We start from the raw sequence: 21,370 nt of genomic DNA, 5'->3' as shown, positions 1-21,370 counted from the left end.
CCTAACCAGGACCCCCATGGAAAGACCCAGAAGCACTTCAAAGTTTCTAACAAGTCTGCACAAGTGCAAATTAATTTGACAGAAACTATGCCCTTGAGTCCAGGGAGCAGGCAGCAAAGCACGGTGGAATGAGGTGCCTGCCTATGATGGGGTCCCCTCAACCACGTCATTGAGGACTCAGGGAACATGGCAAGCAGACGGCACGCCCTGGAATCAGCTGCCCACAGTAGAAGGCACAGCCTGGACAGGGGCTGCAGCACATCTTTTCTGAGGCCTCGGGCCTGTCTTTCATCCTGGACTTAGACAACCATTCCGTGTGGACAGGGCTGGGCCCAACTGTCACAGGCATGGTCAATATCCCCTCAGTGGCTAGTCCAATATCACTGCTGACAACAAACCTTTCTACCTCGGAGCACTAAGAAGTCAGGAGCACCACCCCCAGGTGAATGACCAGAGCAGGGAATGGGAAGGAAGGATCTGTAAGTCTAGACCAGTGGTTCTCAAAGTATGGTCGTTGGACCTCCTCTGGGTGCTTGTTAGAAATGCAAAGTCCTGGGCCCACCCCAGATCTGCTGAGCCAGACTCTCCGGGGTGGGGCTAGGAATCTGTGTTTTAACAAGCCCTCCAGGAGATTCCTACGCACACACGCTGAAGTTTGAGCGTCTCTGGTTTTGACTTATTTCTGGATTTGTTACATTTCCTTTTGGCTCAGGATGCAAATGCCCATGAAGGGGTAGAAGGTATAACAGGGGCCGTGTGCACACCTGCTGAGCTGTGTCCACACTTCCAGAGTTGTGTCCATACCTGCAGAGCCAGCTGCACATCTGCAGAGCCAAGTGCATACTGGCAGAGGCATGTCCCCGCCTGCAGAGCTGCATGTACACCTGCAGAGCCGTGTCCACACCTGCAGAGCTGCATGCATACCAGCAGAGGCACGTCCACACCTGCAGAGCCTCAGGGACACTGTGACCAGGCTCAGCTTGCCACAGCTGCTTCCTTGAGCTCAGGGCCTCAGGCTGAGTCCCTCTATCCCCTAAACAAGCTCTATTACTGGACTTGTCTGTCTGCCTCTCCCTGAGTCATGACCCAAAACTGCTTCTTTTAAGCAGGAGGAAAGGCAACACAGTGAGGCCTTGGGCAAAAGTGGAGGGGGAGCTGGGCCTCATGCTCTGTCCGGAGCTCACCCTTCCCCCATCACCCCATGCATCCCTTTCATCTGGGTTTCTCGGGCCTCATATCCTTCCTCCCCTCTGTCCCGCTCCGACACTGACCAGCGTCCATCTTCTCTGGCGTCACCTAGTCCGGAGGTTACTGAGTGTCAGAAGCTACAGGCATGAGCTGCAGCTGGGGGCAGGGTCCACCACTGTCACTGCATTTTGTAGCTTCCCTTCTTCTTCATCCCATCCTTCTTCCCTCTGGGCAAAGGGCCAGCTACTCTTATCTGGCCTCTAAAGTCATTAGTTCAATCCTATAGACCAGAGACGAGTTAAGGGAGACAGCCATGAGGATAGTCAGGGTCTGGAGAACTCCTGGCTAAGGGAGTCCCAGCAGAGTCCTGATCAGCACTCAAGAGGCCCAAAGATCGTAGACAGCACCTCCACACCTTTCCCCTGCACCCCGACTTAAGGCTACCCAAAAATCTCAGCTCAACGGCCTCCCATCTGGCGTCTTTCCCCTCCAAACTACCACTTCCTAGACTTCTGTCTAATCATGTCTCTACCTCTCTTGCAGCCCTTTAGCACAGTGTCCAGTGTGTGCTGGAGCCAGCTCCTGCAGGCCTGCAAGCTGACTGTGCACCGAGCTGGTCCAACTCTGAGCTCAGCAATATGAAGCTGGTAGGTTGAAACTGGCCATGATGGGAGAATTTACACCACAGCAATGGACAAATGCTACAAACCAAAGCTCCCTGTACCCAGTCTGACCCCAATAAAACTGGCTTGCCAGAACAGTACCGAGTGGTTCTCATAGTTTCCTGTGCGCTGGAGTCACTCATGGGTCTTCAAAAAGGACAGCTGCCTGGCTCCCGGCCCCAGATATTGTGACGTAATGTGTATGGTATCAACCTGGGTATCAGGATCTTTCAAGCTTCCCAGTGGAGTCTTCTGTGCAACAAGGTTGGGGAGTACTGCTTGAGTAGCTGCTGGTATGGGATACAATCTCCTTAGTGTAGCATCCACAGGCCCTTGACCCAGCCCTGCTCACCTCTCCTATCTGTCCTCCCATTCCCTTCATGCCCAGGACTTCAAGAAGTTACCCAGTGACACTCCCTGATCACTGTGATCCCAGGGGTTACAACACCTGCACCCACTGTTCCCTCTGCAAGGGCTGCCTTCCTTGCCCAAGTGCTTCTTCCTCACCCCTCCCCAGTTTGGACCCTTGGGCAGCCCACCCCACACACCCTCAGCCTGGGAGAGCTGCCCCGGGGGCCTCTCCCTTCCTCCAGCATGGCTCTATCCACACAACACTGCCATGTCCTGCCCCCTGCTCCCTGCAGGCAGGGACTGTATCTGATCCCTGGTGCCGCCTCCACCTGGCAGATGCTTAGTGAATGTTTGGGATGAATAAATGGCTTCATCTGGGGTTACTGATTTGCTATGAGTCTGTGAGGGATGAGAGATAAGATACCCCAGAAAGCTGTCTTCGTGTCACTACATCTCACGGTGTCCCTGTCCCCATGAAGACAGGAGGAAACTGTCATTCAGTGTTCAGGACACCAAGAACCACGCTTCTCTGGATGCCACTGGTGGTTTTATCTCCTGGGTGTTATCATTTGTTTCTATTAGTATCAATAGCAGCTGCCATTTTGAGTACTTTTTAGGTTCTAGATACTGTATTTTTTTTTTTTTCTTTTTGACAGAGTCGCACTCTGTTGAGCAGCCTGAAGTGTGGTGGCATGATCTTGGCTCACTGCAAACTCTGCTTCCCAGGTTCAAGTGATTCTCCTGAATGACTGGGATTACAGGAACCCACCACCACGCCTGGCTAATTTTTGCATTTTTAGTGGGGACGGGACTTCACCATGTTGGCCAGGCTCATCTTAAACTCCTGATCTCAAGTGATCCGTCCACCTCAGCCTCCCAAATTACTGGAACTACAGGCGTGAGCCTCCACGCCCAGCCAAATTCTTATACTATGTTCTTTAATCCTCTCTAGAATGCTATATGGGAGATATTGTTAGCCCCATTTTACAGAAAAGTAAGCTAAGGCTTGGCACAGACAAGAGCCTCTCAAATACACATGGTTACGACGCAAGGGAGCCAGAGTTTGAATCTGAACCCAGGTCTGCATAGCTTCAAAGCTTGTGCTCTGAGTCACTGTCATAATCTGGCTGTGACCATGGTTCTTTCTGTGGTGGCTGCAGGAAAGCTTGGAACAAGTGTCAGATTCCTTCCCATGCACGAGACCCATGGCACGCACCGTGGGCACCAATTCGATTCTTTCCCTTCATCTGGACCTCTTCACTTATTTTTGAAACTATTATACTACAAGCCATCTCGTGTCCTTTTTGGAACAAATAAAGGTACAAACACATAAACGTGCCCATCCAGTGCCACAACTTCATGAACTTGGCAGGGAAGAGGCGAAGGTAGGGCAAGAGAGGTCTGCTCTACTCAGCATCCTCCTCCATTTGGTTCAGTTGCAGGAAACTTCAAAGACAGACTGAACTCACCTTGGCAAGGCACGTGTCTGTACAGGCATATTAGGGTGAGGAAGCTTCTACAATGACCAGGGGAGCAAAGTTGTCAACCACAGACACAAATCATAAATAGATTCTTGAACTAGCTAGACTAGGGAGCAATTCGCTTTAAGGGTAAAATTTCAATGTGGCTATTTATAAACTGCACAACCCATTTACACAGTAAAAATGAAATTTATTAAAGGTGCACGGCTGCTAGAAATGGAGTCAGGAAATACTGAAAGTACCATTCCTGGGAAAACATGCAGACAAATCCTCATCTACGACCCTCTGCCCGCCCCTGCACCAGCCTGCTAGACTCCTGGGTTTCCAACGGCAGCCATCAAGAAGGGACAGCATTGCAGCTTAATATGCAAGCTACTCACCCCAAAATCTTTGCACTTATCATCTAACCTAAGTGAAGATGGAAGAGAAAAAGTTCAAAGCAGAGAAAAATAACCAGAAGCAGCCTTAGGCTTGATAGTGACAGTTGAAGCCAGTGATGGTAGACCACCACTTCCTGCCACCCTCCTGGCCCCCTCTGAAGATGACTTCATCTCTCTTTGATGATGAGTGGTGTTTAGAGGCTAAACACAGGTATTAGGCCCAAAGGTTAGCAAATCCTTAATAAGATTAAGGAACACTAAAGCCTTCTGAAACTTGTTTTGAAGAAACCATGGAGGCTGGGCATGATGGCTCACACCTGTAATCCTAACACTTTGGGAGGCCGAAGCGGGCAGATCACTTGAGGTCAGAAGTTCAAAACCAGCCTGGCCAATGTGATGAAACCCTGTCTCTACTAAAAATACAAAAAATATTAGCCGGGCGTGGTGGTGGGAGCCTATAACCCCAGCTACTTGTGAGGCTGAGGCAGGAGAATCACTTGAACCTAGGAGGTAGAGGTTGCAGTGAGCTGACGTCGCACCACTGCACTCCAGCTTGGGTGACAGAGCAAGACTTCGTCTCAGAAACAAAACAAAACAAAAACAAAAACAAAAAGAAGAAACCATGGAGGCTTTGGTGTAGCACAAGTGTTAGGAATTTAAGAGGGTGAAACAGCTGCCAAAAAGCTGAGACCTCAGGGTCCGCTGCTCCTGGCTGGACAGACCGAGGCACAGTCATCCCATGGCGGGTCAGGCTACATCTGAGGCAGCATGAAGGTCAAGGGGGAGACCAAAACGAAATCTCAGAGGGGAACGACAAAAAAGGAATGTCATCTTTTAGATGAGGGAGATGAGAACATTGAGAGTCTTAGAAACAGGAGAGAAGGTGGCCAAAGGAGTTGGGAGGCCTTAGAGAAGACGAGAAGAAGAGGGAACCAGAAGACTCCCCGTCAGGGCCGAAGGTGAGTCACACAGACAAGAATCAGATTTACTCCTGCACACCCCAAAACACTCTAGAGTCGGACAGATGCAGCAGTGCAATACGGGAGGAACTCACCAAGAGTCAGAACCATCCCCAGTCGTGGCCTGGAGGACAGCCCTTTGGGGGTCCTGGAAGAAGGATCCCTGAACTGGCCAGGTACAGTGGCTCATGCCTTTAATCCCAGCACTTTGGGAGGCTGAAGCAGGTGGATCACCTGAGGTCAGGAATTCGAGACCAGCCTGGCTAACATGGCGAAACCCCATCTCTACTAAAAACACAACAAAATTAGCTGGGCGTGGTGGTGGGCACCTGTAGTCCCAGCTATTCAGGAGGCTGAGGCAGGAAAACGGCTTGAACTCGGGAGGCGGATGTTGCAGTGAACCGAGATTGCACCACTGCGCTCTAGCCTGGGCGACACAGTGAGACTCCATCACAGAAAAAAAAAAAAAAAAAAAAAAAAGGGGGACGCTGAACTGAGAGTCACAGGGTGGAATGGATGAATTCCAAAGGGTCATTCCCAAATTCTAAGAGTCCATCATGACCATCCCCCTAATTTTTGGATTTCTTACAAACTTTCCATGAAACACAACATGGTCTCCCTATCTCCTTTTTGTGCCTTACTCATTCGATCAATTCTTTCATTCTCCTGAATACAGAGCTCCAGAAGTTTCCAAAGGAAAACTCCATATTTAAAGAAAATCAGGTTTCAAAAACTCTTTTGGAATGTCTGGAATGGGAAATCTATAGGTAAAGACAGTAGATGAATGGGTGAGTTGGCCTGAGGGAGACTTGGAGGGGACGGGAGAGACGGCTAATGGGGACGAAGTTTTTTAGCAGTGATCAAAGTGTTCTAAGATTAGATTACAGTGGTAGCTACACAACACTGTAAATGCAGTAAAAACACCAAGTTGTAGGCTTTAAATGGGTAAGCTACATTGCAATAAAGTTGTTTTTCCATAAACCTCCTTTGGGCAGCCCTCCGGAGGAATTTCTGCGTCACCGCTGTCCTCAGGAGCATTTCTCTGGAGGCTGTCAGTTATCTCGTGCACTGTGGTGGGCTCTTTCTAGTGGAAAGACTGAATGTTAATCAAGCCTTTTCTCCCTACCAGAGCACGGAGCCTAAACGGGACCTCCATTCATCCATCTCACTGCCCAGGCTGACCCAGTACTTCACCAATGCTGTCAGCGCACCGTGCTGACAGCCATGGGGACAAGTGACTCACCTGCTCCGGGCACAGGGTCAAGTCAAGGACCAGGCTAAGAAGCTGAACCCAAGATGGGGGACTCTGAGCCTAGCATTGTCAAACAATGCCTGGAACCTGGCAGATGGCACTCCGGGCCCCGCTAGCCACTAGCTGGCAACCCAAATGCAGTCACATGAGAGCTGCCGGTAAGAAGAGCCAAGAGGCCACAAAGGCCCTGGCCGAGAGGCTTTCTGAAGGCACCCATGTCCCCTCGGGACAGGGAGGAAGACTGGGGATAGTGGGGAGGCCCCTCCAGTCCACTCGGCCCACAACCCACCTTGTTAGAGACCCTGGTGAAGGAGGCAGCATGTCATTCCACTGATGACAAATGTGTTCTTGGAATGTATCTCCACCCTGTGGTCTTCCCAGGAGAAAGAATGCCAAATCTCTCTGGCACTGACCAGAGCCCAGCTTTGGACAGCAAGGGGTATTTTTAGAAACCACGGGAAAGCTGTGGAAGTCTCACGTGGCCCCACAACAGGCAGCACCGAGTGCCAGCCCTACGCAGCCACAGAGCCTTCCTGAAGCTCTTTATGAGAGTCATGGCTCTCAGAAACGTCCTCAGTACACTGAACTCAGGGTCTAACCTCAGGCAGCGCTACCCAAGCTCACTTCGCGGCACCCACTCAGCAGGCACCACAGCACCGTTCCTGAGTCAGCGGCTTCACACAGCACCCTTGCCGACCAGAAACAACAAAGTGGTGTCTGTGTTTTCTACACACATGCACGCATGCACACACACACACACACGTGTGCACACTTTGACAGCTCAGCTCAACACAACAGGGCTAAGGAAAAAGACTGGAAACTACGCCATGAAAGGAACATGTTAAAAGAAATCTTCCCCAGTTGTTGAAGGGAAGGGCAGGGCGGACAACATCACAAGGGGACATTTAAGTTTTTTCATGACCTACCTGAAGCCCTGGCTGCTCCCAGAACAGCGGAACGGAGCCTCTGATCTGGACAAAAGATGACACTCCATCGTCCATGTAAATCGTCTGTGGCACAAGAAAACAGAAAGGGAAAGGTATTCTTCAATGAAACCGAATGTCCTGGGCTGGGTAACGGGATCCGGCCGCCTGTGACCCGACACCAGCCAGAATGAAGGGCGGACGGTGGACTCTGGCGTCCTCTGCTCCCCCAGCCGGCATGGCTGGCAGTGCGCCCTGACCTCTGGCCAGGTGCTGGGTAGGTATACTGGCTGTCCACCAGCCTCTGAGGAGGGGGTCTGCTGGGGGTTGGGGCCTCCCAGGGTCTCCAGGAATTCACACTTCTAGGGCACAACCTTATCACCACCCTGAAAATCTCAGCAACAGCCCCCTGCCACCCCCTGTATGAATAGAAGCTGATGTGCTCTGGAATGTAACCTTCCTTAGAGCCCTCTATTTTCACCTTGGCAAACAGCTAAGCAGCAGAGAGCTATGAGAAAAGGACTGAATGAAATAAAATGCACCAGTGATAGCCAAAAGACCTCGCTGACTGTGCTAGCCAGTCTTGTACTTGACAATACAAGACTCAACTTGACCTCATACTTGCTCCTGGCCCTGCCCCACTGTGTTCTTAAAACACCACTCAGTTAACACACATGACACGGTTTCCACAAGCTTCCAGTGTGACAGCACCTGCAGAGAAACAAATGATCCTTACACTTTAAGACATCTATCTCCTCCCCACCCACACGTACAGCTATTTCAGAGTGTGCCTGCAGGCCTCCAATGACGCTGGAGTGCAAGGGAGTTTTAAAAGGACAAGAAGTACGATCCTGAGCGCCAGCAGGGGCAGGCGGCGGCACTTATCAGATGCGGGGCCTTTATCTGTGCAACTCTAGCCTGGTCTGGCAGGGTGGCCTGGGCGCTGCTGTGGTCCTTGCCTTTCCTCACCGGCCTGCTCCCTTACAGGGTAGCTTTCCATACAGGCGAGATCACGCTCAGATCACACAGGAATGAGTCATTCTGCAGTGGAGGACCTGAAAATTAGAGCCACTGTTTGCCTGGACCACAGGAATAACAGGAGCCTGGTATCTACATTGTCAAACTAGAATTCTATGCTTTAATCTCCAAAGGGAAAAAGCATGCATTAAGAACTTGCTGTCTGTTTCCAGGTATTGAGTACCAGCAAAGTTGTTACACTCCATTCTTCCACTAACAAAACAGAATAAAATAGCAGGTTGCTTGAACACCTGCAGATATAGTTGGCTACCATGAAATTAGGTATACACAATTGACCGGCGTGTGTGCCCTGCATAGGCCCAGGTTCCTGGAAAAGAAACCAACTAGGCCAACATTTGTATGTAAAGACAGCGTTTAACAATATCCAGGCCAGGCACGGTGGCTTACGCCTATACTCCCACCACTTTGGGAGGCCAAGGTGGGAAGCTGGCTTGAGCCCAAAAGTTCAAGACCAGCCTGGGTAATAAAGTGAGAAAAAACAATTTTTCTCTACAAAAACAATTTTTAAAAAGTTAGCTGGGTATGGTGGAATATACCTGTAGTCCCAGCTACTCAGGAGACTGAGGCAAGATCACTTGAGCCTAGGAGGACGAGGCTGCAGTGAGCTATGATTGCACCACTGCACTTCAGCTGGGGCAAGAGAGCGAGATCCAAAAAACACCAAACAACAATAAAAACCAATGCCCACGATCTATTTACACTGAGGAATGTCTCCCTTCACTCTGACTGCCGTGTGCCAACAATGCCACTTTCAGCATCAGACCAGGCTCCTCCCAAGCTGAGAATGGCCCAGAACCAGCTTCTGAAAACACCGAGGGTCATCAGTGCTCTGTATGCCCCTCCCTGCCCACACTGGAGCAAGAAGAAAGTTTTTCCACCCCGTCCTCCACAGGGAAGCAGGTGACATCTGCACCCCATCCTATCACCAGGACTGCCTTCTTTGTTCCCAAGGCGATGGGCATAACTAGACCTTCAAATGCAAGTAATCCGTTTCCATTCTGGGTGAACAATTTTTTACACCAGTGAAGAAGTGATGTCTCACCTCACAGATGCCATTTTGACAGAGGGCTCTTGGGGTGGGGAGGCAGGACAGAGTGGAAGCAGGAGAGAAAGTAGGCTCTGGTATTAGCACAAGTTGGGTCTGACTGCCACTTTGCAAACCGCCATTTGCCCAGCAGGGTGGCCCTGGGCACATTACTTAGCCATCCTCAGCCTCAGTTTCCCTCTCTCTACAGGAAGTTCATGTCACCTTGAGCACAGAGAAGGGATGAGCTCTGAGGAGTAAGTGAGGGGGCGTAGTCCCAGCAGAGTAGCCACTCAAAAACGAAGCTGTTTTCTCTTCCCCAGAGGCACTGACGCTATGAGTAGGCACAAGGGCACCTGCTGGCATCGGAGAGAGTTTGGGCCCTGGGAGGAAGGAGGGATCCAAGAAGGAACAGACAAGACGTGGGAGGGAGACCAGGAAGAGCAGTGGGGCCACATAAGGAAAAGACGGAGGCCCATGCCAGTGCTGTGATGAGGCCAGGCCAGTGCCTAGACCCCAGACTGAGCAGCCGGAGGGCGACCCTGAGTGACGCTTCCAAAGCAGTGGGAACAGAAACCTAATGGCCATAAAAAGAGAGGGACGAGGCAGGAAAACTCACAGGTGTGCATATACCTTCTATCTGAAAGGCTTTCTGCTGACCTTCTACTTTCAGATACAGTGTCTGCAAACCAATTATCTCCAAGTCTGCATTCCTGGGAGGACACGCAGTCATCCTAACCTCCCTGAATGAGTCAGTGGCCTTATCTTGAATAGCCAAATATTTATCTTACATCTTTTTTTTTTTTAATAGACTGAGGGGACTTTTTGGTCTTGTTTTTCTGCGTGGTGAGTCAGCACTGCAGAGCAAGCCCACCAGCTATGACTCAGCAGAGCCAAAAAGACTCAAGGCTTCCTCCCAAGGAGGCTGAGATGCTATCTACACATGCACACAACATCTGTGCGTGCACACACACAACACATGCACCACCCACACACGTGTGTATACAACACACAAATGTACACACTGCACACATACACATGACAAACAACAAACACAAGGCACACACGCCACACACAAGCATACACAAACGCATATGACATACACATGTACAACACATAAATGCACATACCACGCACACACTGTGCACATACAACCCGTGCACACACACACACAGCCTGCCTTGGAGAAGGAAGATTAATTATTTATTCCTCCTAAGAAACATGTTAAACCAAAGCAAAAGCGGAGGGTGCCACAGGGCCCCCCCTTTTCTGGCTCCCTGAGAATTAATTCCTGAGAAGCTGATCCACCTGCCAAGAGTCTCCACCACAGGGAGCCAGTCTGCTCCTGGTCCAGTCCCACCATTTGTTTGCCAGATGATGACCACACAGCCGCCTGTGCGCACGCTCCACTTTCAAATGGCCAGTAGGCCCGGCTGGGGGATCCTGTTTCCTCTGCAGGGGCCCCAGGCCAGTGTCACCTGCGGGCGGCACCACAAGGGGCTGACCTGCCTCCCCAGCACAGTCCTTCCTACTGGAGGCTCAGCACTCATTTCCTCAAAGTTGCTCCCTGCACCCTGGGGCGAGGCCACCGAGACGCAGAGCCTGCCACTTCCTCAGCTGTCAGGTGGATGGGGAGGCCACACTGTGCTACCAGAATGAGTCTACCCAAGTCTGTCCATAGGAGCATGGTAAAGATCTTCAGAAACATCAGTCTGCTCCTGTACCATAAGCAAAGCTGCGAGATGCATATGGAGGGCTCATGACATGTTCCCAATCCAGGCCCTCTGCTGTGACTTTGCAAACTCAAGGGGGTAGGATGTGCCAGGCTCCCCTGAGGGACCTCTCCAGAATCCCAGCAAATCACTGGCATCTGAAATAGGTGAATCTCAACAGGGTCCCAGGCAGATTCCCCTGCAGACCAGGCAGCCCGATCCTCACGGGGCTGCTTTCCTGAGCTCAGCGAGGACCTGCAGGCCCAGCCTTGCTCCACTCTCCCAACTCATCCTAGAAGAACCGTCCTTAGCAGGCGGCCGCAGAGCCAGGGAGGGTAGCGGGGCTGCCGCTTCACAGGAGCATACTAACTATGCGTTCCACTTAAAGACGTGTCTTGTGTTTTAAAAACGAACTTAGATCAACCTAAGCATCTGTACTGCTATAAAGTGACATAAAAATATTCAGTGACTCCAGAGACAGGAAGCGAGGGGTTCCCTTGGCATATACAAGTGAGGCAACATGAGTTTCTTGCTTTTGGGGAACAGTCACTTCCCTGCAGCCATCTCTGCTCCTCCTGCCGCCATAATGTTTTAGAAAAGGGGCTGTCACACCTGTGTTGTTTGGCTTGGAGGAATGCTCACCCCCCACCAGGCCCGTGTCCTGGTCCCATGTGTGCAGGAAGCATGAACCCTCTCTGCTCCTCCAGTTCACCTGTGTTTCTTTCTGCTCCATGCCCCTCCTGCCTGGGCTGCGTGCAGCACACACTTCTCCCTGCCCTGGCTCTGCTGTGCTTCCCCTCGCCCTCCAGGCAGGGGTCACTAGCTGAACACCGCCTATCACAAGTATCACCTGGAAGGGCAGCAGCGCCTGCCAGGGCCAGCTTCACCTGTCCCACTCCTGCTGTGCCCGTTATACCACCACTGCCCCCTGTGCCCACCTGCCCGTGAGCAGAGCCTGGGACCTGGCAGGCTCAGTCAGGCTTTGCTGAAGGCCCATCCGGACAACCCTGGACTCAGCGCTGGGAAGTGATGGCTCCCCTTCCTGGGTAGCCAGGCTGTCCGGGGTCTCCGATGGATGGGCCAGCCCGGGCACCTCCAGGCTCATCAGCACAGCCTGAAACATAAGCACCCAACCAAGAGCTACTGTGGGTGCAGGGCCACCTTCCCAGGGCCCCGCTATGCGTCTCTTGTTAACAAAGTCACCATGGGTTAAGTTATGCTCTCTAGGTGGGGCGGGGGCAGCGTCCGCAGCTGCTGCACCCATGGGTGAGTGGCAGGTGGTGGTGCCCAGCTGTCTGTCAATCACTGCTGCTCCTGGGAGTGAGGCTGGGTGGGGACTTCATGGACAGCAGCCCTGTCTAGCCCAGAGGACGAAAAGGGACAAAAACCACACACTAGGAAGCCCACAAAGACTTATGGGAGTCAAGAAATCCCTCCCCAGCCCCGACAAGGGAGGTGGAGGCAATGTCAGCAGCATCGGGCTGTACCCCAGGAGCTGGAAGGGCAGGCTGTTCATAGCTCTACGGCCTTGCCAGGCTGCCCTAGGTGGGAGATTCAGGAGATGTGGGCACAAGATCCCTGCCTCTGAGCTCTAACAAGCAAGCTGGCAACACAGGAGACAAACGCCAGTCAGCAGGCACGCGACACGAAGTGGCCAGAGCCAAGGCCCAGCCTGGTCTGTGGCAGGGCTTGCTGGTCTGTAAAAGTGAGAAAGCAAAGATTGCAGCGAGAGTTCTCACCAGGCCACAGGCACTGCCTGTAAAGCACAGTCCTCTAACAGGAGCTGGCATCCGCGTCCTAAGGTGAGCTGTGCCCCTTCCAAAAACCACATGGTGAAGTCCCAACTCCTAGGACTTCAGAACTTGTTTGGAAATAGGGTCTTTGCAGAAGTAACGGGTTAAGATGAGGACAGCTGGAGTAGGGTGGGTCTCTGATCCAGTACGACTGGAGTCCTGGAGAGACACAGGCGGAGGAGGACACATGAAGACGGAGGCAGAGATGGAGAGATGCTTGCCAGGGACCACCAGGAGCTGGGGGCAGTGCTCGGAAGGGTCCTCCCCGGGGGCCTTCGAAGAGACAGCGGCCCTGCCGACACCTGGATTGCAGACTTCCAGTCTCCAGAACTGGGAGAGAATAAGTGTGCTGTTTTCAGCCACCCAGTTTGGGGTACTTTATTACGGGCAGTCCCAGGACACTCATGCAGTTTGCTTTCATTTTCCGTGTTAGAATGTCCAGTGCTTTAGGAAGGACAGTGATGCTAAAGGACAGTGGTTCCCAGGGACTTACTTGATGAGATGCAATAAATGAGACCCCAAGTCTTAAAATACGGGTTGAAATCCAAAACCAGTATTTTAAATAAAAGTTAAAAATAAAAGGAAAGTGGTAACGAAGTGGGGCAGGGAAGGGACTCCCCCCATGCAGACATCAGCCAGAAAAGAGAAAACCACCCGGCTGGGGCCACAGCTTCTCTCTCTCTCCTCTTTTTAAAAATTTAACTTTTATTTTAAGTTCAGGGGTACATGTGAAGGTTTGTTATACAGGTAAACTCATGTCATGTGAGTTTGTTGTACAGGTTATTTTGTCACCCAGGTATTAAGCCTAGTAGCACCCATTAGTTATTTTTCCTGATACTCTCCCTCCTCCCACCCTCCATCCTCCACCCTCTGATAGGCCCCAGTGTGTGTTATTCCCCTCTTTGTATCCGTGTGTTCTTATCATTTAGCTCCCACTTGTAAGAACATGCAGTGTTTGGTTTTCTGCTCCTGCCTTAGTTTGCTTAGGGTAATGGCCTCCAGCTGCATCCATGTTGCTGCAAAGGACATGATCTCATTTCTTTTTTATGACTGCATAGTATTCCATGCTGTATACGCAGCACATTTTCTTTATCCAGTCTATCACTGATGGACATTCAGGTTGATTCCAGGTCTGCTATTGTGAACAGGTCTCTGAGGAATCACCACACTGTTTTGCACAATGGTGGAACTAATTTACACTCCCACCAACAGTGTGTAAGCATTCCTTTTTCTCTGCAACCTTGCCAGCATCTGATATCGACTTTTTAATAATAGCCATTATTGTGTGAGGAGGTATCTCATTTCACGTAAGTCAAATAATATTCACACAAGTCAAATAATAGCCATTTGACTTGTGTGAGGGGGTATCTCATTGTGGTTTTGATTCTCATTTCCCTAATGATCAGTGACGTTAAGCTTTTTTCCATGATTGCTGGCCGCGTGTGTGCCTTCTTTTGAAAAGTGTCTGTTTATGTCCTTTGCCCAGTTTTTAATGTTTTTTTTTCCTTGGAAATTTGTTGAAGTTCCTTATAGATGCTGGGTGTTAGACCTTTGTCAGATGCATAGTTTGCAAAAATTTTCTCCCTTTCTGTAGGTTGTCTGTCACTCTGTTGATAGTTTCTTCAGCTGTGCAGAAGCTCTTTAGTTTGATTAGATCCACAATCCTCAAAATAATAAGAGCCATCTATGACAAACCCACAGCCAACATCATACTGAATGGGCAAAAGCTGAAAACCAGCGCAGGACAAGGATGCCCTCTCTCACCACTCCTATTTAACATATTAATAGTAGTAGAAGTTTTGACCAGGGCAATCAGGCAAGAGAAAGAAATAAATGGTATCACAATAGGAAGAGAGGAACCAAACTATCCCTGTTTGCAGACAACATGATTCTATATCTAGAAAACACCATAGTCTCAGCCCAAAAGCTCCTTAACCCGATAAACAGCTTCAGTAAAGTCTCAGGATACAAAATCAATACACCAACAACAGTCAAGAAGAGAGCTAAATCAGGAACACAATCCCATTCACAATTGCCATGAGAAGAATAAAATACCTAGCAATACAGCTGATGAGGGAGGTGAAAGATCTCTACAATGAGAATTACAAAACACTGCTCAAAGAAATTGGAGATGACACAAATGGAAAAACATTCCATGCTCATGGGTAAGAAGAATCAATATAATTAAAATGGCCATAATGCCCAAAGCAATTTATGGATTCAAAGCTATTCCTATTAAACTACCAGTGATATTCTTCATAGAACTAGAAAAAACTATTTTAAAATTCATATGGAACCAAAAAAGAGCCCAAATAGCCAAGAGAATCCTAAGAAAAAAGAACAAAGCTGGAGGTGTCACACCTCTTGACTTCAAACTATACTACAGGGCTATAGTAACCAAAGCAGCATGGTACTGGTACTAAAACAGACACATAGACCAATGAAACAGAATAGACAACCCAGAAATAAGGCCATACACCTACAACCATCTGATCTTCAACCAACCTGACAAAAACAAGCAACGGGGAAAGGATTCCCTATTCAATAAATCGTGCTTGGATAACTGGCTAGCCATATGTGGAAGACTGAAACTGGACCCCTTCCTTACACCATATACAAAAATCAAGTCAAGATGGGTTAAAGACTTGAATGTAAAACCCAAAACTATAAAAACCCTGGAAGATGATCTAGGCAATACCATTCTAGACATAGGAACAGTCAAAGACTTCATGACGAAGATGCCAAAAGCAATCTCATTTTTAACTAGATATTTATGTAACAGCCTCATTGATATCCACAGTGCAGACATTATGAGCAGAATTACAGGCAAGTAATTGCAGCTGCTGCCCATGTTAGGGCCCCTGCTCCGATGTTCCTCCGAGTGAGGACTCCAAGAGGAGCCTCCTCCCATCTCCATACCCACCCTCTGAACACTGGAGCAGGCAGAAAGTCCCACACAGTAAAGGCAGGTGCTCAAACTTATGCTGGATTAAAGTGGCCAAAGTCCGTGTAAGGTGTTCCTCTCAAAGCAGCAGCAGTAAGAAGGGACGCAAAGCCACACCTTCACTCAGTAAACACAGGGCACTGAGCTTGCCCTGGCAGGAGTATTGTACATGTGCCTTCCAGGGCTTTCCTTTCTTACGGCTTACGCCACTGGTATTCCACATGGTGGCCTTATCTTACAGATTGCAAGTTAGACCAAAAATTAAAAAGTTGTAAGACAGCATCTCTGGGAATGAGAACAGAATTTAGAAAAAACTTCAGGAGAAACTAAGCAGATGGCTATATTCTAGGGGAGCGGATGGGAGCGGCTGCTTAACAAGCAGATTTCACAACTCTAGGGTGCTAATACTGGCTTCCAGGAGAAGCTTCAGTTGATTTAGAATAAAAAATAATGGTTTCTTCTTTCATCCCCCATTGTATTGATCTAATTATTTTTGTCCTACAAGAATTTTCAAACCCTATTGGTTCATCTGTCAGATGCCCTTGGAATAACTGCCCACCTTTCATGACCATGCCAAAAGTTCCCGGTTCCCTTTAGTTAAAAATACCTTGGCTAAGCAGCACATTCCCAGCATGAGATGTGAATCAGAAAGGATACACCATGCAAACCAGAGGTCACATTTTCATGCAGAGTCCAATTACACGTGCTGTTCTCTACTTATAGGAGGGAGCCTGATCAGAGACCACTGTAAATACGCCAGGGCCTCTTCTGCCCTAAGTGGAAAGCGCCGTGCAAGAGCTGCAGCCACTCTGAACCATCTGGTGCCACAGATGGGCCTGGACACTCACCTGCTCTGTCTCCACGAAGTTGGACACATGGCCATCGTCGTTGACGCCACGGGTGTGGAAGCGAGCGCCTGTGTGCTCACAGCTAACGCGAGAGATGAGGCAGGCCTTGGCCTGCTTGTGGGAGGCATACACAGTGCGGATGGTCACCACTCCGCAGATGGTCTTTAGCAGCCAGTCACAGCAGCTCACCTGGTGCTGCCTCAAGGGCACGTGCAACAGCTGGTTCCTGCAAAACACAGCCCCACACCAATTCCGGTCACCTGACATCCTCCAGTACATGCTGCCTGGACAGCGAGTGTGGCTGAGGAACTGGGGGGCGCACGGTGCAGCATTCTGGGTCAGCAAACGCATGCTGCTCCCCAGTGGACTCTGAACTTGGGCTGTACAGATCTGGGAAGCTCATGTGCTTCAAAGAGATCCCAAATAGCAGGACCACTGTGTCATGTACAGGACGATGGCCAGGGAGTCCTTTCCCAAAGCTACTACCAGGTCGTCACTGTCGCTAAATGGAAGTAAAGTTGGAGAGAGAGCCAACGTGTACTTTTCAGGGAATCACAAAGGGGCCTCTGGTTAGCTCTGTGGGCCCTACAGTTTTCATTGCAGGCCCCATGGGTAAACCTTTAATCATCTTTTGTTATTAAATCATCATGATAAATAAGTGATTAAAATTGTATTAAATATGGGAACAGTTAAATTATCCACATATACACACACATGCACCGTGAGATGAATATGATGGGAGCACTACAAAGCAATCCAAAATAAATTAAAAAAAGATCCGAGGAAAATAAAATGTAATGAAAGTTCAAGTATTCCCTCTCCATGCCTAGTGGATTGTTCTAGGCTCTGGAGTCCATGATGATAATGACAGGGTGACAGCCAACATTTATCCTGTGCACTGAGTCCCATTCTATGTACTTTGGGGTGGATTAACTCATGTCACCCTTGAAGTGACCCTGTATGAAAGGTATCATCAGTGACCCCCTTTTACAGATAAAGAAGCTGAGGCACAGAGAAGTAAAGTGCTTGTCTAAGGCCACAAAGCCAGCCAGTGGGTCATGGAGCTTGGAGCCCGTGCTCTTCACCCTGAGCCTTTCTCGATGGAGCCCCACGTTACCATTTGCACTGGCAAGCGGCCGCATTATTCTCTCATCCCTGAGACTGGCTTGGCCCCCTTGCTCCAGCACCCAGGGGACCTGAGTGGTACCATTCCGAGGGCTCGTACTCCCTCCCAGGGAGGGGGACCCATCTCCAGGAGATGCCCTCTTACAGGGCACTGAGTGAATCTAGATCACAGTGCCCTACTTGTTTAAAAAAGGCAACACAATTCCTGCCCTTGAGCCTTCCTCAAAGACAGCAGCAGCATTTTCTCATTGCTGGAAATCTGTGCTGTGAGCTCTGATGGGTCCTAGGGGGCTTCTCCAAGCTTCCTGCTCTCAGGTCAGCCTCCCCAACTGTGACCAAAGCCACATGCATCCCTACAGGGAGCAAGCCCGCGTCTGACCCCTTTTGAGGTCGCACGGCCACAGTGCTCCTCTGCTTGAAAAAAGATGATTAGGAAGCATTGCTGTACAAAACCGTATGTCCCTCTTCCAAATCACTCTCTCAAATTCAGATGATAAGCCAGCTTCTGAAACACGTATATTAAATCTTCATGTGGCATCAAGGCAAAACCTCCAGAATATTCCAGAGTCTGCCAGTTACACAGCTATGGCCACTATCACCAGGGCTCAGGAGAAGAAACCTTTTGCCAAGGGGACAACCCTTAAATCAGCCCTGTTTCTAGTGACACTGCCTGGCCCTCTGGAGGGAGGATGGCTCATATTCAGGACCCCCAAAGAGTTTCCTCCCAGGACCTGATTGTACTGGGAAGCAACTGTCAGTGTGATCAATTACGAGCCCAGAAAGATGACTTCACCCTCCTGCTCACTCTCCCTTACGTGCCAGCCACGCTCAGCGTTGACCCCATCTGACTCCTGCTGTGGGTCTCCAGATCTCAGACACTGCGCCACAATAGTGGGGGTTTAGGCGATCAAGCCCAGGACCATGCTGCCTGTGGTGACTCAGTTGTGGTCAGTTCTGGGGGCTCCACCCTGAGCGCAAACACCACGCCCCAGTGTGTTACAGCTGAGGAGGCTGGCGACTTCCTCATCTCCCTTCAGAAAGGGACACCATGGGGCTCCTTCTTCCCAAGCTCCTCTCAGCCCCCACCTCGTGAATCCCCTTTGCCTCACTTTGTTAGCACCCCTCACACCTTCAGCCAGAGCTGGCAAAGGGAAGAGAATTTGCAAAAGTGCTGGTGCAATTCAGATCTGCCAAGGATCCCCTACGGGTTCCAAGGACCCTCACTGCTGCTGAGAGCTCTCCCCTCTGCTCACCTGACAGTTCTGGTTTAAAATAGTTTCATGGCGTCCACAAAAAGATACCTCATAATACACAGCCCCTCTGTGCCTAAGCTTGGCCACCTTTAGGGGAACACGTAACAGTTCCGGGGCACATGCATGGCCCTGCACAATGGAACTAGCGATTCACAGAAATGCCATCGCGGAGGCTGCTAATCACCCTGCGGTCTGCAGACAAGCAGCACTGGAAGCGTATTAGAAATGCAGAATCCTAGGCCCAGCCCAGACCTGCTATCCCAGAATCTGCATTTTTAACGAGATCAACAGGAGATTCACGATTTTATTATTTATTTTATTTTATTTATTTATTTTGAAATGGAGCCTCACCCTGTAGCCCTCCAGCCCAAGCTGGAGTGTTTGTTTGTTTGTTTATTTATTTATTTTGAGCGGAGTCTCGCCCTGTAGCCCAGGCTGGAGTGCAAAGGTGCGACCTCGGCTCACTGCAATCTCAGCCTCCTGGGTTCAAGCGATTCTCCTGCCTCAGCCTCCCGAGTAGCTGGGATTACAGGCGCGCACCACCGCCTGTAAAGATTTTTTTGTATCTTTAGTAGAGATGGGGTTTCACCATGTTGGCCAGGCTGGTCTTGAACTGCTGACCTCAGGTGATCCAATTGCCTCGGCCTCCCAAAGTGCTGGGACTGCAGGTGTGAGCTACCACGCCCTGCCTTGATTCACATGCATTTTGAAGTCTGAGCACATTACTGGTTCCAAATATCCACAATACCAGAGAACCAAAGAGGATGTGGGGGTGGGGAGCGTTGGGATGGACACAGGGATGTGGGGAGGGTCCCCTTCTCCCAGAAGTCAGGAATTCACTTGTGCGGCATCCAAAGCACCAAAGCCAGATGAAAACTTATGGATGCCTCTGGCAAAGGGAGAGAGGCACAAACAGGTTAGAAGTAAACCTCAGGAGTCCCGTCTCAGAGCTGGGAAAACTGATATAGCTTCAAAAGGCAGACACTGGATTCTAAAACATTACATTAAATGAGGTTCATTGGAACCACTCCCATGGCAGGACTTTCCTCACTTTTGCTTCTTCCTAGCATCTCTAGGCATCAGTGTGAATCTGACAGAAGGAGCATTATGTCCAGAAAGGGCAACAGATAATTTACATATTTACAGGGTTGTCCCAGTCTTATCTCTGTCCTGCTGTGGAATGAAAAGCACCAGGAGATCTTAAACATACAGAAATTCAGCCACCTTCACCTGGGCTCCAGGACTAGTCTTAGTGCATTGCTACAAGTCCCCTTGGGCAGGGTGACTCAGTTTTCCCGTTGATGGGATTGGTTTAGTGTTGTAATTACCAGCTTGGGACCAGGAGCCAGAATGCCTGGGTTCAAATCCTGGCTCTGCTACTTACTAAGTGTGTGGAGTTTGGCAAAATTCCCTCGACTATTCATGCCTCAGTCTCTCTATCTGTAAAATGGGGTAATAGAGCCTCTGCATAATTATTATAAAGGTTTTTATTATAAGGATGAGTTATTACCAGCAGAGAGATCTTAGCATGGTGACCCGAACACAGTATTTTATAAACATCAGCCATAAACAGCTACACACTGGAGGTAACCATAACTGAGAAGACTGAGTGAATCCAGGCAGAAGCACAGAGCTCGGCACCCGGGACTGAGGAAGCACTCGGCAGACGTCGGCTCTTAGGTTTTTTTACTTATGGAACAGGTTTTCTTTTGTCTGTTTCTTTTGTTTTTTGAGAAAGAATCTTGCTGTGTCGCCCAGGGTGGAGTGTAGTAGCACCATCTTGGCTCACCGCAACCTCTACTTCCTGGGTTTAAGCGATTCTCCTGCCTCAGCCTCCCAAGTATCTGGGATTACAGGCACCCACAACCACGCCCAGCTCATTTTTTTTTTAAAATTTTTAGTAGAGATGGGGTTTCACCATGTGGGCCAGGCTTGTGTCAAACTCCTTACTTCAAGTGATCCACCTGCCTCAGCCTCCCAAAGTGCTGGGATTACAGGCATGAGCCACCATGCCTGACCCAGGTTTCTTTTCCAAATCTACATTGAACACATTCCCTGAGGCCAGGGGTCGGGGTGGTGGTGAGTTCAGGGTTAGCTTTCCTCTCATTGTGCTGAGAGCAGGCCTAGGTCCTAACTCTCCAGGGGTGCCCCATAACTCGGGGGTGGTGCAAGTAGAGGTCAAGGCCTCAGGTGCCAACCAGGACCCACCCTCTGCAGGGGACCCAGGGCCTCACCAGAAGAAGGAGTTCCCCCAGTCAGAGCTGTCGTCCCCCTGCTTCTGCGTGCGGACAGTCAAGTCAAAGTGAGACCCGTCATTGGGCCACGAGAAATAGAACACCCCCGAGCTGAGGATTTTCTTCAGAGCTATGAGGCGTTCCTCCTCCTTGGCCTCTTCCTGAAGAGGGTAAAAGTCGGTGGCGGTGATTTTGTAGATTTC

The 21,370-nt window shown here is 50.0% G+C and overlaps 1 protein-coding gene across 2 annotated transcripts in view; it reads right to left on the bottom strand.

Annotated features, from left to right (window-relative positions):
* SYNJ2 (synaptojanin 2) overlaps positions 1 to 21,370 on the bottom strand; it is an 86,132-nt gene that overhangs the window by 49,703 nt on the left and 15,059 nt on the right. For both annotated transcript variants that reach the window (XM_011952759.1, XM_011952758.1), the window contains exons 3-5: positions 21,168 to 21,322; positions 16,556 to 16,781; positions 7,200 to 7,283 (exon numbers count right to left, since the gene is read on the bottom strand). In XM_011952759.1, the coding sequence (XP_011808149.1) occupies positions 7,200 to 7,274 (75 nt within the window). In that variant the 5' untranslated portion in view covers positions 7,275 to 7,283; positions 16,556 to 16,781; positions 21,168 to 21,322. The remainder of the gene's footprint in view (positions 1 to 7,199; positions 7,284 to 16,555; positions 16,782 to 21,167; positions 21,323 to 21,370) is intronic.

The sequence above is a fragment of the Colobus angolensis genome, unplaced genomic scaffold, assembly GCF_000951035.1.
Source record: "Colobus angolensis palliatus isolate OR3802 unplaced genomic scaffold, Cang.pa_1.0 Scaffold35, whole genome shotgun sequence".
In the NCBI taxonomy this organism is placed as follows: Eukaryota; Metazoa; Chordata; class Mammalia; order Primates; family Cercopithecidae; genus Colobus; species Colobus angolensis.
This window is presented reverse-complemented; position numbering and strand designations above follow the sequence as displayed.